Source organism: Portunus trituberculatus, chromosome 35, assembly GCF_017591435.1.
Source record: "Portunus trituberculatus isolate SZX2019 chromosome 35, ASM1759143v1, whole genome shotgun sequence".
Classification (NCBI taxonomy): Eukaryota; Metazoa; Arthropoda; class Malacostraca; order Decapoda; family Portunidae; genus Portunus; species Portunus trituberculatus.
The window spans coordinates 2,980,104-2,997,603 of NC_059289.1; the positions used below are offsets into that span (position 1 = coordinate 2,980,104).

The 17,500-nt window shown below is 44.6% G+C and overlaps 1 protein-coding gene across 3 annotated transcripts in view; it reads right to left on the reverse strand.

Moving 5' to 3' along the window:
- LOC123512918 (nuclear hormone receptor FTZ-F1 beta-like) overlaps positions 1–17,500 on the reverse strand; it is a 177,115-nt gene that overhangs the window by 103,451 nt on the left and 56,164 nt on the right. For all 3 annotated transcript variants that reach the window (XM_045269576.1, XM_045269574.1, XM_045269575.1), the window contains one exon: positions 3,141–4,304. In XM_045269576.1, the coding sequence (XP_045125511.1) occupies positions 3,141–3,615 (475 nt within the window). In that variant the 5' untranslated portion in view covers positions 3,616–4,304. The remainder of the gene's footprint in view (positions 1–3,140; positions 4,305–17,500) is intronic.

Here is a 17,500-nt window from a genome sequence, read left to right on the forward strand (position 1 = left end):
TCCTTCTCATCCCTAACCTACGGCTCCTGACTCCCCTTCTGCATGTTCCCCCGCGGCAGCCTCGGGCAAGTGCGTGTTGCATCACCAGCTGGCGAGCACAGTTGGCAAGGTGATGGTGGTGGTGGTAGTGGTAGTAGTGGTGGTGGTAGTGGTGGTAGAGACGTGTACCCTAGCCATCCGCCCCACCCCGACCAACCCAGCCCCACCCCGTCCCACCCCAACCCCGCCCTGCCCACCCCGCTATGCCACCCTCTCTTTGTTGTCGGTGTGGGGTCAGCTAAGGTCCCCGCCGGTGGTGGCACGCCAAGGGCCCTCGCCTCGCCGGGGTAAACAGTGACCGTCAGAATTTTTGCGCCGTGTTTTAAAGGAGACGAGCCGGAGGGAGGAGCATGGTGAAAGGAGGAGGAGGAGGAGGAGGAGGAGGAGGAGGAGGAGGAGGAGGAGGAGGAGGAGGAGGAGGAGAGGAGGAGGAGGAGGAGGAGGAAGAACAAGGAGGCTGGCGAAAATATGGAACCAAGAAAGGAGGCAGGGAATTATTCGCGGAAGTGCAGGAGGAAGCAGGCAAAGAATTCTCGAGGAAACAAGGGAGATAGAGAGAGAGAGAGAGAGAGAGAGAGAGAGAGAGAGAGAGAGAGAGAGAGAGAGAGAGAGAGAGAGAGAGAGAGAGGAATTAGCTGACAAGAAGAAAAATTCAACAAAGGGATGGGGAAGAGAGGAAGGAACCACCTGACGGGAGAGAGAGAGAGAGAGAGAGAGAGAGAGAGAGAGAGAGAGAGAGAGAGAGAGAGAGAGTATCACTGGCATTCTCCACCTCTCTCGTGTCTTGCTTTACCCTGCTGCAGACATTCCTCAAACGTACTCCTCCTCTCCTGCGTCTCTTCCTGCCTGACGAACGCGGCACTTCCCCTCGCCCTACTTCCCCTATTTGGCACACTAAGGCACTCTCCGTACCCCAAGAAGTGCCTGAGCGGTGCCTCCTCCTTGGAAATCCTGACGAAGGGACGGATGTAAATATGACCTAGCTTGTTTGTTTATCTTTTTACATACTAATGTTTTCAAAAAGGGTCTAGTTTGTCCTTGTTTCCTCTTCACTCCATGTTTTCTTTCTCTCTCTATCGTACTCATCTTCTTCCTCCTCCTCCTCCTCCTCCTTCCTATTCTTCTTCTTCCTCTTCGTCATTCTTTGTACCTTATTTTATTGCCACAGTTATTCGTCCTTAACCTCGTCTTTCTCTCTTCTCTTCTTCGTACCTCATGATATTACTGTCTGGCATTCCTCCTCCTCCTCCTCCTCCTCCTCCTCCTCCTCCTCCTATACCTTCCCTCCTAATCCTTTCACTATTTTCCTCTTCTCTTCCTGGAATATTCTAAAGGTTTCTCTCTCTCTCTCTCTCTCTCTCTCTCTCTCTCTCTCTCTCTCTCTCTCTCTCTCTCTCTCTCTCTCTCTCTCTCTCTTGTTCTTTCCTACTTCCCCAACGCCCTTGTCAGCTTCCCCGCGTGACTCCCCAAATAACGAGCCAAGAGCTGTGAGGGGAGGGGAGTGAGAAGGAAGGGGAGAGGAGGAGTGGAGGGGAGAGAAGGAGGGGAAGGGAGGGGAGAAATGTTTGGAAGAGGTACTGAACACAAGGGAGTAGTCGGGGAGGAATAGAGTGGGGGGAAAGGGAAGAGGGAAGAAGGAAGAGGAAGGCCTGAGAGGAAGAGAAGCGTTGGGAGAGAGGCTGAGGGGAATGTAGCCAAGGAAAGAGGCAAGGGGAGGCGAGGAGAGGGGAGAGAGGCGAAATATGTAGCAAGGTCAGAGGCAGAATCGTCGTTGTCTTTTTGTTTTGAGCGCAGTGAGGGGAAGAAGAGAGGGGAGAAGAGAGGGAGGGGAGAGAGTGAGGGAAGGGAGAGGTGAGGCAAAGGAGAAAGGAGGAAGTGAAGCGATTCCTGTCCAAAATAGATAGAAAAGGCCTGTATACACAAAGAGACAGCCTGAGTTAAGGTGGCAATAAATGTGTAAATATAAACACGGTGATGCAAATAATGTCCTCAAGGTGTTCTGGTGATCTTTGCACCTCTACCTGTCTCTGTCTGTGCATTTCTCATAGTATATTTGTTTCTACGTCTGTGAAATGCTGCTAAAATTCATCTTTCCGTTTGTGTCTGTCTGTCTGTCTGTCTGTCTGTCTGTCTGTCTGTTCTTTGATACATGTTTGTTTTGTTTTGTTCTTTGTCTTAGTATTTATCACTTTTCTCTTTGTCTGGCTATCTATCTATCTACCTATCTGTTTTTGGTGTCTGAATGTCTATTTCCAAACTTTTTACATATATATCTGTGTCTATGTGTGTGTGTATGTGTGTGTGTGTGTGTGTGTGTGTGTGTGTGTGTGTGTGTGTGTGTGTGTGTGTGTGTGTGTGTGTGTGTGTGTGTGCGCGGAATGGCCTCAACAAAGAAGCTTCACAACAGGTCCGGGAAAACATACCCAGGCGAGAATCACGTGTTTCCCAGGGCAAGGCGAGGCACCCCCAGCACTCCCTCCCCCACAACCTCTCCCTTCCCCTCCACTCCTTTTAACCCATGTGGCCCTTCTTGGCACCTTCTGAGTCCTCTCCGGCACTCTTCCATCTCTTTCTCCTCTCCTGACGCCGTTGTTGGCACCTTTCTTCTTCTTCTCCTCCTCCTCCTCCTCCTCCTCCTCCTCCTCCTCCTCCTCCTCCTCCTCCTCCTCCTTCTGGCACTGTGTGAACATGGCATGAACTGCTTTGACTATTTCTTTCAAGTTCATCCTACGCCGCAGTGCGTGCGTGTGTGTGTGTGTGTGTGTGTGTGTGTGTGTGTGTGTGTGTGTGTGTGTGTGTGTGTGTGTGTGTGTGTGTGTGTGTGTGTGTGTGTGTGTCCTCACTACGCACTTGCTTAAACAAGATTGAATGCGTAGAGGTTAGTACCTTGCGGGGGGGGGGAGTGGGAGTGTAGGTGGTAGCGAGTAGGAGGGGCGGTGCTGGCGTGTGTCTGGAGGTAGGTGGGAGTGTTGGCGTGTGGCTGGGGGATACTGGCGTGTGCCTTGGGGGTGTTGGAGTGTGGGGTGGGTGTTGGCGTATGCCTGGGGGTGGTAGACAAGAAATATAACACTAAAGAACCAATCAGAAAGAGCTGGACTCACCTAGAGCGGGCGAGGAGTGGGCGGCGGGCGGCGGGTCCTTGTGTGTGGGTATGGGAGACTCCGTGGGCGTTGGTGGGAGTCGGTGAGGAGGAGGGTGCTGGTGGGGAGGCTGGTGTTGGTGAGGCGGTGGATGTTGGTGAGGCGGTGGGTGTGGATGTTGGTGTGGGGGCGGTGGGTGTTGGTGTGGGGGTGGTGGGTGTTGGTGTGAGGGTGGAGGGTGTTGGTGAGGTGGGTGTTGGTGGGCCGGGTGTTGGTGGGCCACGAGAGGCGGTGGGTTGGCCACCAGTGTGCGGTGCCTGAGGTGGGGCGAGGCCATGTGTGTCGGGGGAGGGTGAGCCACATGGGCTGGGGGCGCCACGTGGGCCACCTTGGGCGGCAGGAGTGGTGAGCTGAGAGAGGTGATGACGTGGGCGTGGCCCCCGTTGACCGCCTTGTCGCGGGCGGGGGCAGGTGTGGGCGCGTGGAGGGTGTCCATGGCGAGGTCGAGAGGTCGGGTAGGTCAGGCTTGGAAGGGTCGGGCTGGGACAGCCGGGTGAGTGAGGCGGCGAGTCACCTGGGCGGGCCACCCTCGCCTGGGCGCCACGAGTCCTGTTTTCCCGAGCACCGCCGCGGCGCGACACACACACTCGCCGGCCGGAGGGACGCGCCGGTCACTGCTAGGTATCCAAGCCTGGTCCAACAGTCAGTGGTAGCAACCTAAATTTCATTTTCCCTAGAGGGCTGCCGCGGACACCACCGCTACGGCCGCCATGATGTAGTAGGCGAAGGGCGCGAGGGACACGATTAGCGGCTCTTCCTCCGCACTGGGTCGAGTCAAACGGCGCTGCTCGACTCTCGCCTCACGCCGCCCAGGGGATCAGCACCCCGCGGCGTCTGCTCTCAGACAGAGAAAGCGCCCTGAAGAAGTCGACTCCGACGTCTCCAGGTGGGCCAAGGGCCTCCCGGCGAGGGACAGCTCTCGTCTGCCTCTGTGGCGTTAGTCCTCCTGACGCCTGTGGGAGGCAGCTCTCCCGGGCTGCAGTGTCCCGAGGAGGGCTCAAGGCGCCCCTGGGGAGGCTGGCGTCCTCAGAGAAGGCAGGCGGCGGGCCCGGGCTCTCTGCTGGTGACCCAAGGCGGCAGAACACTCACTGGGGGTGACAACTGACGAGGGCGCGGCTGGAGGTCCTGCGGAGGGAGATAAGGAGGGTTATTTTAGTCCTGATGAGGCAGGTGCGGGTCGTGACGCATTGCGCACACACACACACACACACACACACACACACACACACACACACACACACACACACACACACACACGTGTATGTGTGTGGGATTGTGTGTAGAGGAGAGGTACAGACAAGACTCAATTCTTAACGATAAAATGTTCTTTCTTTAAGGAAGACTCAACATGAAATAAGTAAAACAATGTCTCTTTAATGCTTTACTACTCAGGAGGAAAGGAAGGGGATGCAAAACTATGGAAAACGCACACACGCACGCACACACACACACACACACACACACACACACACACACACACACACACACACACACACACACACATAAATCAGCACACGCCGGGCAGTGACACAAGTCAGTCAATAGCCTCGGCGCATCGGTAGGACGCGTGAGTCACAATGGGGCTGAATTTACGTTTAATGCGCGACATGTGGGTGGCGGAGGGTGGACGTGACACGCTCCCAGCTGGACGTGACGAGGACCAGGGCGACGCCAAGGCCAGGGACGATCGCAGACTCCAAAATACACCCGTAACAGAATACGTGATGCCCCGGGCGTGTTCCCCAAGTGGTACAACGAGGCCACTGCTTGGGAGGGGAGGGCGAGGGGCGGCTGCCGTGGTAATGGTGGTGTTAGGGTGTTAGGGTGTAAGGGTGTTATACTTTACACTTCTTTAATGGTGTAACAGGCAGGGGTGGCGGTGCAAGGGTGACTGCATTAGACAAAGTTGTGTGTGTGTGTGTGTGTGTGTGTGTGTGTGTGTGTGTGTGTGTGTGTGTGTGTGTGTGTGTGTGTGCGCGCGCGCGTGTGTGTCCTCGCGCCTGCTTGATACATACATACATATACGAGAGAAACACACACAAAACACCTCAATTCCCTGACGAAACACTTGCTTCAAACTAGAACAAGAAGCTGACGAGTGGAAATTCCCTTCACCTACTGAGGCGCTAAGGGTTAGATGGGGTTATCTTTACGTCCCCCCCAACCTCCCCGGCACGCCTCTCTGCCTACCTTTATTGCTTGACTTTACAGCTACAGGTAAGATGAATGGTGACGAGTGCCGAGCGAAACGAGGCCACACAGGTGAGTCAAAGGGTGCCGCTACCTAGGTTACGAGCTGAGAGAGAGAGAGAGAGAGAGAGAGAGAGAGAGAGAGAGAGAGAGAGAGAGAGAGAGAGAGAGAGAATGTTTATGACCCTATACCTCCTCTATTTCGTCATCCTCTATCATTCTCCTCCTCCTTCCCTCCTCCTCCTCCTCCTCCTCCTCCTCCTCCTCCTCCTCCTCCTCCTCCTCCTCCTCCTCCTCCTCCTCCTCCTTCTTGCCTATTATATCTTCACTCTCTCACTGTATATTAGTAAAGCCCTCACAAACAGCCACGAAAGGACCAACAAATCTGCTATATATGTCTCTTCTTCTTCTATCCTCCTCCTCCTCCTCCTCCTCCTCCTCCTCCTCCTCCTCCTCCTCCTCCTCCTCCTCCTGGCCACTTGTCCCTTCCCAGATAAGGCACAAAAAGCATTCACTGTTCAATATGGCAATGACACTACGGATAACACCATCTTAGCGGGCCACTTATGGATGTCTATCTTATCAGCTCGTGGTCCGGGTGTTTTTTTGTGGCCAGACAACTGACTTCCTCGCGATAACATCCACGAAAGTATTTCCTTCCCAGAACACATAGACTTTGGGGAAGCTCGGTGAGTTTAATGAAAGAGGGATGAAGTTTGTGTGTTATAAAAGGTCTATGAGTGAGTTACGAGGTTTTTGTGAGTTAGAGTAAGTTATGAAAGATTTGTGATGTTTTTGGTGGGTTTTTACGAGTTGTGAGTGAGATATGAAAGTTGTAAGGCTTTTTTTGTGTGAAACGTGAGTTGTGAGTGAGTTATGAGAGGTAAGAGTGCGCGAGTTATGAGTCTCTTACTAGTGTTGTGAGTAATGAGTGACGTGCGAGTTTCGAGTGAGCTATGAATGAGATGAGTGAGTTTTGAGTGAAATAAGAGTGTTTTAAGGACGGCTGAACTGCAAATAACGGAAGAAGAACTGCATTTTTTCTGAAGTGATCGACGGTGAGACTTTTGTATGCTTGAAATTTAGATCGTGAGTTATGAGTGAGTTAGGAGAGTTTTGGTTGAGTTGTGGTGATTACAGGTTATGAGTAAGTCAGGAATGACATATTAGAATTACGAATGAGTCATGAGTGATTCACGGGTGACACAGAACAGACTCAAGCACGACACAATAAAATGAGAACGAGTAAACTCAACTTTCTTCCCTTTTTTCTCCTTTTTTTATACCATGTGGGCTTTTTCGCGGGAATTTCTGGGCTAAAGGGGGGTACTTTTTGTGGTACCTCCTATCTCAAAGCCCACCCGCTAGGAAACAGTTGCCCCGAGTGAGGAAGCCCAACCTACACTCGGACCGTGGACAGGATTCGAACCCGTGCGCTTGGAGACCCCGCGGACCCCAAAGCACGCATGGTTCCACTGTACCACGGCGACCCCCTTTTGTTACCTTACCGTAATGTTAAATGTTGTACCACCGAAAATCAGTCAGTCTGTCAATCAATCAGTCAATCATACCGTCAGAAAACTAACAAAATGAGAGAAAAACAAAAATATACAATTCTCTCTCTCTCTCTCTCTCTCTCTCTCTCTCTCTCTCTCTCTCTCTCTCCCTAATACTCCTAACAGAAGAAATGGGGGGAGAGACACGCCGAAAAGGAGAAGGAGAGGGTGGAGAGAGAGAAAGAAAGAGGGTGGAGAGTGGGAGCAGAGAGAAGAAGGGAGAGGGAAGAGACAGGGAAATCGTGGGAAGAGAGAGAAGAGAGAAAGAGAGGAGGGAGAAAGAGAGAAAGAGAACGAAGGCGAAGGGAGAATTTGAAAGTGGCTGAGATTGAGGGAAGGAAATGAGAGAGAGAGAGAGAGAGAGAGAGAGAGAGAGAGAGAGAGAGAGGGGCGGTGACCCTTGGAAACGAAATGACCTTGGCCGGAAGACTGTGTCCTTTCTTCTCTGAGTCACTGATAGCAAAGATAACGTCTCTCTCTCTCTCTCTCTCTCTCTCTCTCTCTCTCTCTCTCTCTCTCTCTCTCTCTCTCTCCTTCTCCCTCACCCTTCTCTCTCTCAACGCTCTCTCTCTCTCTCTCTCTCTCTCTCTCTCTCTCTCTCTCTCTCTCTCTCTCTCTCTCTCTCTCTCTCTCTCTCTCTCTCTCTCTCTCTCTTATACAGCTGAACGCAACGGAGTAAAATTGTGCAGCATTAATTAATTCAACATCGCTTGCTTCCTCCTTCCTTCTTCTTCTTCTTCTTCTTCTTCTTCTTCTTCTTCTTCTTCTTCTTCTTCTTCTTCTTCTTCTTCTTCTGCTCCTCCTCCTCCTCCTCCTCCTCCTCCTCCTCCTCCTCCTCCTCCTCCTCCTCCTCCTCCTCCTCCTCCTCCTCCTCCTCCTCCTATTCAACAAGGTGTAATCATATGCAGGAATTGAACTTAAAATCTTAATGGAAAAAAAAGTGATAGAAAGAATAAAAAAACAACACATGAAAAAAAGATATTGAAAGAACTCAGTCTATAGAGAACAACAACAACAACAACAACAACAAACAAACAAACAAATTCTTAAAACATTTCACTTCATAAAGAAAAAAAAAAATTACAAAAATAAACACAAAAAGGAGAAAATGAAAAAAAAAAAGTAATAATGAGAGAAATAATAAGCCGGGCACATCAACACCTGGCGAACACGTGACCTGCGCCTCTGTGTCATTGATGAAGGGCGCTGCAGGTGACCAGGGAAGGTATTTCATATGAGGCGCGGGATAGACGAACAGAAGCTTGCCGGCACCTCCCTTGTCATATTCCTCCCTATATTACTGACTTCTACTTCCGTGTGTGTGTGTGTGTGTGTGTGTGTGTGTGTGTGTGTGTGTGTGTGTGTGTGTGTGTGTGTGTGTGTGTGTGTGTGTGTGTGTGTGTGTGTGTGTGTGTGTGTGTTACGTGAAAAGTATATACCCAAGCTTGTAACTTTTATATCTTATTGATGTGAAAGAAGGGTTTTAGTAGATGAACACAGAATAATAGATAAATTAACAAATAGATGGATGAGATAATGCAGACAAAATTAACTTCCATATCAGTTTAACCCCTTCAGCGGCAGACCGGATTTTCATATTCCTTTGGTTACTATTTAGCGATTTTATACAGTTTCAGAAACTTATATGGGGATTAGAATAGTAAAAACTCAATCCATTAATCTTTTGACCTCCACAGACCCTTTCTAATGCAAATAAAATCGTCTAATCATACTAAAAATGGTAAAAATGTGTGTCAGTATTGAGGGGGATTATTCTTGCAGTCACGTATTCAGAAGTCCTTAACACAATAATTCTGCCTTTTTTCTCTCTCGTTACACTCTATTATAAACCTACGTACAGCAATAATGCCAGTGATATCTCTTCCTCTTCAAGTTCTTTACATGCAGAGATGTTTCCGTCACAACACACTAACGGGAGCGAGAACACAGAAACCATAACAACATAACACAAGAACATAATGGAAACTACGAGAAGTAATCAGTTGTACATGTGGCAGTCCTTGTAACCTAACCTAACCTAACCTAACCTAACTTAACATGCACATATATCTATCAGTTTATACATAGTAACCTAACCTAATCTAACCTATACGTATAACCACCTATCATACATTTACATACTATCATCTAACATTCCTTTAACCTCTTCAGTACCAAGACATGTTTCCATATCCATTCTGCTTACTATTTGGTGGTTTTATACAGCTTCAGAAACTTATGTGGGGATTAAAATAGTAAAGACGTTGGTTATTAATCTTCTGAACTCCATAAACCTTTCCTGATGTAAATAAAATCTTTTAATCGTAGCCAAAACTCAAGGTAAAAATGCGTGCCAATACTGAAGGGGATAATATAACATAATGTAACAAATAACGACCTAACACACACATAACTAACTTCCTCTAACGGTCTAACCTAACTTAACCTAACCTAGCGAAACTCAAGGTAAGGAAATGCGTGCCAATACTGAAGGGGATAACATAACATAATGTAACATATAACGACCTAACACACACACACACACACACACACACACACACACACACACACACACACACACACACACACACACACACACACACATAATCTTACCTAACCTAACTTAACCTAACCTAACCAAGCGTAACCAACTTTTAACCCTCTATCCTCGCATGTGCAATCTAATCTACCCTTACTCTAACTTAACCAAACCAAACCTAACCTAACCTAACTGATCATAACTGCACATAATCTTATCAAGCCATCCTCTAAAAACTCCTCACTGACTCAGCCACTTACTGATAAACGACGAACTATCTCAGATTCACTTATTTAACTAAAGATTGAGAGAAAGAGAGAGAGAGGGAGATTAACGCCTCAAAACATCACAAATACACGAAACACAGAGGAAAACGCACTGTAGGATATTCTCGCCACCTGAATATGCAACAAACACAGCGCAGTTATATTTAAAGAGCAGCGAAGACGCGAGGTGTGTTTAGGAAAATATATACCGATAATAAAAGCATCATAAGCGTGTTCATGTTGGTGAATTTCAGTTTGGTCTTGGAGAGAGAGAGAGAGAGAGAGAGAGAGAGAGAGAGAGAGAGAGAGAGAGAGAGAGAGAGAGAGAGAGAGAGAGAGAGAGAGAGAGAGAGAGAGAGAGAGAGAGAGAGTAATAAGGACAAACGTAACAAGAAATACAAAAACCACGATAAAAATCATAAACGGAACACGAAATACACAAAAGAAAGAAAAAATATACAAGTCTGAAAAGCAAATACAAACCAACATGATGAATATGAAAAAAAAAAAAAATTAAGGATAAAATAGAGAAAAAAAAAACACGAAAAAAAAAACCCCACACGAAATACAGCTAAAGGAAGAAAACGAATTAAATAAGTTCAGTATTAAAGGCAAGTAATAAATAAATTAATTCTTGAAACATCGCCTCCCAACATACCTCTTATGAATTACCAAGAAGGCACGGCACACAGCTAATCCTCTTGCAACACACACACACACACACACACACACACACACACACACACACACACACACACACACACTCTGCCGTTACCAGGAAATACTTAAAGAAATCTATTCCTTCGTTCGTTTGTATGTATGTATGTATGTGTGTTTTCGTGTCATGTGGTATTTACGTATTCATGTGTGTCGTATTTCTTTCTTTCTTTATTTACGTATGTATAAATAGATAGTATTGAGAAAACTCTAATCTGGTGTGATATGCATAAAAGAAAGAGACAAAAGAAAAATCTGATCAACTATTTTAATACTAGAAAAGTGGCAATTTTCAGGGAAGAAAAAAAACTTACACACACACACACACACACACACACACACACACACACACACACACACACACACACACACACACACACACACACACACACACACACAGTCTCGGTCCTACCCCAAGATCTGTCTATAAGCTCTGATCTTTTTCCGTATGGTAACGGCTGGCTGGGTGACCATCAGGCGACCGTAGTGATTTACATACACACATACACACACACACACACACACACACTCTCTCTCTCTCTCTCTCTCTCTCTCTCTCTCTCTCTCTCTCTCTCTCTCTCTCCGTTTTCATCCCTCAGTCATACACCAGGTTAAACGTTTCTCAACACTATGCCTTCTACACAGAGGCGTATACTTTTACTAACGGAACATTACAAATACGACTAATAAACCAACACAAAGTAACAAAAACAGTCATAAACGAACCACGAGACGAGAACTAACAGAGAAGAAGGTCATAAGGCGCCAGATGAAGACTTGAGAACTGGCACATGAAGTTGAACGAGGCAGAGATATCAAGGGAACATTCACCGCAGCGAGAAATGAGGCCGAAGTACATCCCTTTAACACCAGCAGGAGTTAAGCAAGCACGGCAACAGATAAGGCGAGATAGTGAGATAATGGTGGAGACAAACCCTCACAAAACAAAAGATGATGAAATAATGTCGGTGTTTCTTGGATGTTGGGAAAAATATTGGTGTATACATCAGAAAAGGGTGGAAAATATAGCGTCTTTAGATTTACAGTATGTTGTTTTCTTATTTATTCAAGGACAAAAAACTAAATTCAGGAAAATAACAAACAACACACTAACTGTCTCTCCCTTAAAGGAAAAAATTAGTACATGTTTAAAAAAAAGAAAAGGAAAATTTTGAACCTTAAAGTCAAAGTTACTGCACAAATAAACAATAGAAAACTCAAAGAACAACAAGGAGTTCAGGAAAAAAAAAACCCTAATAACTATTAATTGCATAAAAGAATAAGAAGATACGAGAGAAAAGGAGGAAATTAATGTCCTTTTGTGAACAATATAATGAAGTCACAACATTTTTTTTTTTTATGATCAAGAGTAGAAAACACAAATAACGAAAAAAATATACATACGAGAAAAAAATACCCGAAAAGGAGGAAATTAATGTCCTTTATGTGAACAATATCATGCAGGCAGATTTTTTTTATGAACAAGAGTAGAAAAAAAATAACAAAAAAATTATACATACACGAGAAAAAAATACGAGAGAAAAGGAGAAAATTTGTGTTCTTGTTGTGAAAAATATAATCCAGAGAGAGAGAGAGAGAGAGAGAGAGAGAGAGAGAGAGAGAGAGAGAGAGAGAGAGAGAGAGAGAGAGAGAGAGAGAGAGAGAGAGAGACGAGAAAATTTGTGTCCAACATTTTTTTAATAAACAAGAGTAGAAAAAACAAATAATGAAAAAAAATATATGCATACGAGAAAAAAGAAAACTTACCATTCATGAGGACATAAGAATAATTTTTCCATTTACCATTACTATCATTAATATTATTACAAAAGACAAGAACTTAAGCAATAAAGTAAATAAAAAACACCTTACCAATTCCCTCATCCACAAAAAAAAAAAAAAAAAACACGCACACACTAAAACACAACACGTAGCTAACACAGAGAGAGACAAACAAAAGAACCACATTACATAGAGAACATCAACCTTCATGCACGAGTTTTAGCATCTTTCAACCGAGAAGAGAGAGAGGAAACAGAAAACAGGGAAAGAGGACGCGAGGAGGAAGAGCGTGTGTAAGTTACGAGAAAGAGAAGAAAATAGAGGAGGGGAAACGCAGATGGCAATGCAAAGCCAGACAAAGGAGGAGGAGCAGGAGGAGGAGGAGGAGGAGAAGGAGGAGGAGGAGGAGATAAGGCTTTTTGATAGACGTTCTTTTCATCAGCCAGCCGAGCAATGTTCAGTGGAGAGGGCGAAGTTCAGTTTAGGCGCAAAGTTCACAGATGGCCAGATGAGAGAGAGAGAGAGAGAGAGAGAGAGAGAGAGAGAGAGAGAGAGAGAGAGAGAGAGAGAGAGAGAGAGAAATGTAGGGAATAAGAAATAGACCAATATGCTTTTATTATATTTCTTTCTCTAATATCTTCCTCTCTTTACTTCCATCAACTCCTCCTTCCCTCCCTCCCTTCTTTTTATCCTTCCTTCTTTATTTTCCCCTCCTCTTCCCTCCCTCCTTCCCTCCCATACATACTCTTCCCGGAAGCTGAAGGTCTAACAATTCCACCCCTTCCCTTCCTACTCTCTTCCCCTCCCTACTCTTTCTTCCCCTACCTTCCCTCCTCTTCCTCCTCACCAACTCTTTTCCCCCACCACCAGAGAGGGTTTCCCCACCACTCACAACACCAGGAATACCAATCCAAAAAAGGAAACCACACGAGGCACTGCATATGTATTATTATTATTATTATTATTATTATTATTATTATTGGTGGTGATGGTGGTGGTGGTAAAGGTAGTGGCGGTTATTGTTCTTGTTACTATTGTTGTTGTTGTTGTTGTTGTTGTTGTTGTAATGTTTATCAGTAAGAATGACTGATAAAAGCACGTGTTACTGTCATGATTCCATTCTGACAGCTTGGCTACCGAGAGAGAGAGAGAGAGAGAGAGAGAGAGAGAGAGAGAGAGAGAGAGAGAGAGAGAGAGAGAGAGAGAGAGAGAGAGAGAGAGAGAGAGAGAGAGAGAGAGAGAGAGAGAGAGAGAGAGAGAGAGAGAGAGAGAGAGAGAGAGAGAGAGAGAGAGAGATATCGTGCGACCTTGTGAAATAAACTCTACGCTCCCGCCGCACCTCACCTCACCACATTCTCTCCGTCGCAGTTTGCAAGGCAGACTAACACAAACACGAAACAACTCAATAAACACAAACAAACATCGTAATTCGCCATAAACACACGTGGAACAATAGCAAAACACACCAGAAACACTAAATACTGACAATAAAACAAACAATAATGGAATTTTCACCAGATTCAACACATAAACACGACAAAAATATTACCTGGTACCTTCCCATCAGGTTTTCTTTTATTCACTTACAGGTGTGACTTGTCTATTTTAACTTGACGGTCAAGGTTTCGTCTCATCTATTCTGGGTAATCGTTTTGAGGTTGAAAGTTATGGATATGAAAAGAACAGATGGTGAAATGGAGCTGACGTAAAAAGGAAAGGAATGTAGGAAAATGATGCAAAGAAGCGGGTTAGTGTGGGTGAGGGGAATGTGAAGGGGAAAGGAAGGGGTGTGGTACAAGGCATGTGTGTTGACTGGTGACCTGAGAAACACGTGCAGTATGTGAAGCACTCAAGGCCAGGATGTGAAGCTACACACATTTTCCTTCTTCGATGCTGTAGTTGTCCTTTGTTGGAATTCATGGCAGTGCTAGGAAAAATGTTTGTATCAACACACAATTACGGGAAAAGAAACTACAGAGACTGATTTTCCTTCATGTCACAGAAGTATTCCATGAACTACGTACAAAATAGTTTTCGGTAATTTTTTTTTTTCGCTTCCTTGTGTAAAGAACCGTTTCAAAGGCCAATACACAGATAACTGTCTTGTTTTAACCTTTTATCTTTTTTTTTTTTTTGCTGCAAACTTAAATGACAGCATAAAAATAAGTTACTATGAGTTCTTAGAAGTTATGTGAAGAATTATTATAGGAATTACAACTGAAACTAGAGAAAGGAATTAGATTACTATGGGAAGAAGAGGAATGACAATTATTATGAAGAGAAAGAAAGGACAGAGAAAAAGAACACCACTATGTACTCCAACACATGCTTAGGTATCAAGAATAACGTGTAGAGGCTTCAAGAGTGCACGAGTCTACGTGTAGCTGTGATAAAACAACACGCATAACACAATACATATGAATAGAAAATACACACAGAGAAATAAATACCTTTACAGTACACACACACACACACACACACACACACACACACACACACACACACACACACACACACACACACACACACACACACACACACACACACACATACGTTTCCAAATATAAGCACTTACACTATAGCTTAAAAATACACACAAACTTACGTACGTGCATAAAAAAAAAAAAAAACAAGGATGTCCGTAAAAACCAAACCTAGTACACACATCATGATTGAAGGACTTATCATAATAGGACGCAAACAAGGATAGGACAGCGGAGGATACAACAGACGGAGACAACATGAGGCAGTGAGTCAATGGGAAATCCTGGGAAACGTAGGCAGAAGGACACGATGACTAGGGACGAGGGGGGAAACAAGAAGGATGCCGAGGGGAAGTGAGTGATCAATACCTTAGGGAGAGGGGAAAATAGGCACGGGGAGTGTTGGAATGGAGGGAGAAAGCGGTGGTGGTGGTATTAATGATGACTCAGAGGAAAATAGAAAGGTTTTTGTAAAGGAGAGACGAGTGAGGAGTTGTTATGGATCACGATTGGGTAGGAAGAGAAGGGAAGTGAGGAAAGAGTGGGGAGTCTTAACGTGAATCAAAGGCAGGCATCAGTATTCATGGGTGTGTCAAAGAGAAAGCCGAAGGACAAAAAAAAAAGAAAATAAGAAAAAAAAGAAAAGCTAAGTTAGTCACAGGAATGAATAATTGAATAGGGAGGAAGGAACGTGAGTCAAGACAAGGTAGGTGAAGTGAGGCTGGGAGATACTGAATGACGAATAACATGCAGTAATGAAAGGTAAGACGAAGACAAGAAGTGATGGATGAAGTGAAGGAAAATGAATGAGATGAGTGAAGAAAAAAGATGTTTGTGTAATCTAACGATGGAAAGTAAAAGCTTGTGAATGAGATGAATAAAATATAGTAATGAAGAGTAAAACAAGGACAAGAGGCGATGACTGAAGTGAAAGAAAATGAATGAGATGAGTGGAAAAAAAAAATTTGTATAATTTAACCATGGAAAGTGAAAGCTTGTGAATGATGACGCATAATATGAAGTAATGGAAAGTAAAACGAGAACAAGCAATGACCGAGGAGAAGGAAAATGAATGAGTGAAAAAAAAATTGTTTGTATAATTTAACCATGGAGAGTGAGAGCTTGTGAATGAGATGTTTGAAAAAAAATAAATAAATGTCTGTATAATTCAATTTCAACAAAGGAAAGTGAAGGCAACTGAATGAGTGAAAAGAGTAAAGTGTTATTATAATTCAGCGTATTCGTTTTCTATTTAATATCTTGGAACATAATAACAGATAGACTAAACACACACACACACACACACACACACACACACACACACACACACACACACACACACACACACACACGAATACTCAAGTGATAATCAAATATAAAAAAAAATACGTATTCGTGTAAAAGATTTGAAGTCTTAAAACGAAAAAAAAAAAGTAATAAGTATCTTAAATGAAGAGAAAGATAAAGAGATAAATAGAAAAAATGGATATGAAGACTTAAGGAAGCGAGAAAAATAATAAGATACATATTAAAAAGAAAAAAAAATACATATGTGGTGTGTTTATTAAAATGACAGTGAAAAATTGAACTAATACCAAAATCAACCTTTAAAAAAATCCAACAAATAAATGAAAAAATAAGAAAAAAAAATGTACCGAAGAGAGAGAGAGAGAGAGAGAGAGAGAGAGAGAGAGAGAGAGAGAGAGAGAGAGAGAGCGGCTACACATTCTTATGGATAATTATACAGTTTTAAAGAAGCGACCTGTGTTCTTTGGGTGAGCTGATGGCGTGTGTGTCTCTGCCAATAAGAAACCCGGATTGGCGTGACGTCAGAGGAGGGGCCCACGACGTCCTTCTCCCAATGGCTGACGTCACTACGCTAAGAAAGAAGGCCTTTACTACTGTCCGGTGACGTCATAATGAACACACACACACACACACACACACACACACACACACACACACACACACACACACACACACACACAATACATTAACGCACACGCAGCTATACAAACACAGACGAGGGAACAGACGTACATTAAAGTCTATATAAATCTTGTACACACACTAACACTTTTACGCAGACAAAACCCACACTCACACACACACACACACACACACACACACACACACACACACACACACATGGACAAACAAATATAAAGGTTAAAAGAAAACAAGTGTCTAATCTCTCTCTCTCTCTCTCTCTCTCTCTCTCTCTCTCTCTCTCTCTCTCTCTCTCTCTCTCTCTCTCAGCAGACGACCTTGACCAGACACACAAAAGGGAAAACCCGCAGCCGCAGAGATACATCCTATTATTATCCTTATTATTATTACTGACCCAGGATTCCTTCAGCTCTCTTCAGTTCTCTTCACTAGAAACACATCCATGATAAACAGGAAAGCAAGGATAGGGTAGGGTAGGGTAAGGTAGGAGAGAGAAAGGAAGGGAAGGGAAGGGAAGGGAAGGGAAGGGAAGGGAAGGGAATGGAAGGAAAAAGATGGGAAGGTATAGGGTATGGTAGGGTTGGATTGGATTGGGTTGGGTTGGGTTGGGTTGGGTTGGGTTGGGTTGGGTTGGGTTGGGTTGGGTTGTGCTGTGTTGGGAAGAGAAGGGAAAGAAAAGGAAGAGAAAAAAAAAGCTGAAAATGAAAAAGAAAAGAAAGGCAAAACATTACAAAAGCAAATAAAAGAAACTGTAAAGAAAGGAAAAAAAAGAGAAAATATAAGAAAAGCAAACATATGGAAAACAAAAAGAAAGAAAAGAAAAAGAATGCATCCTCTT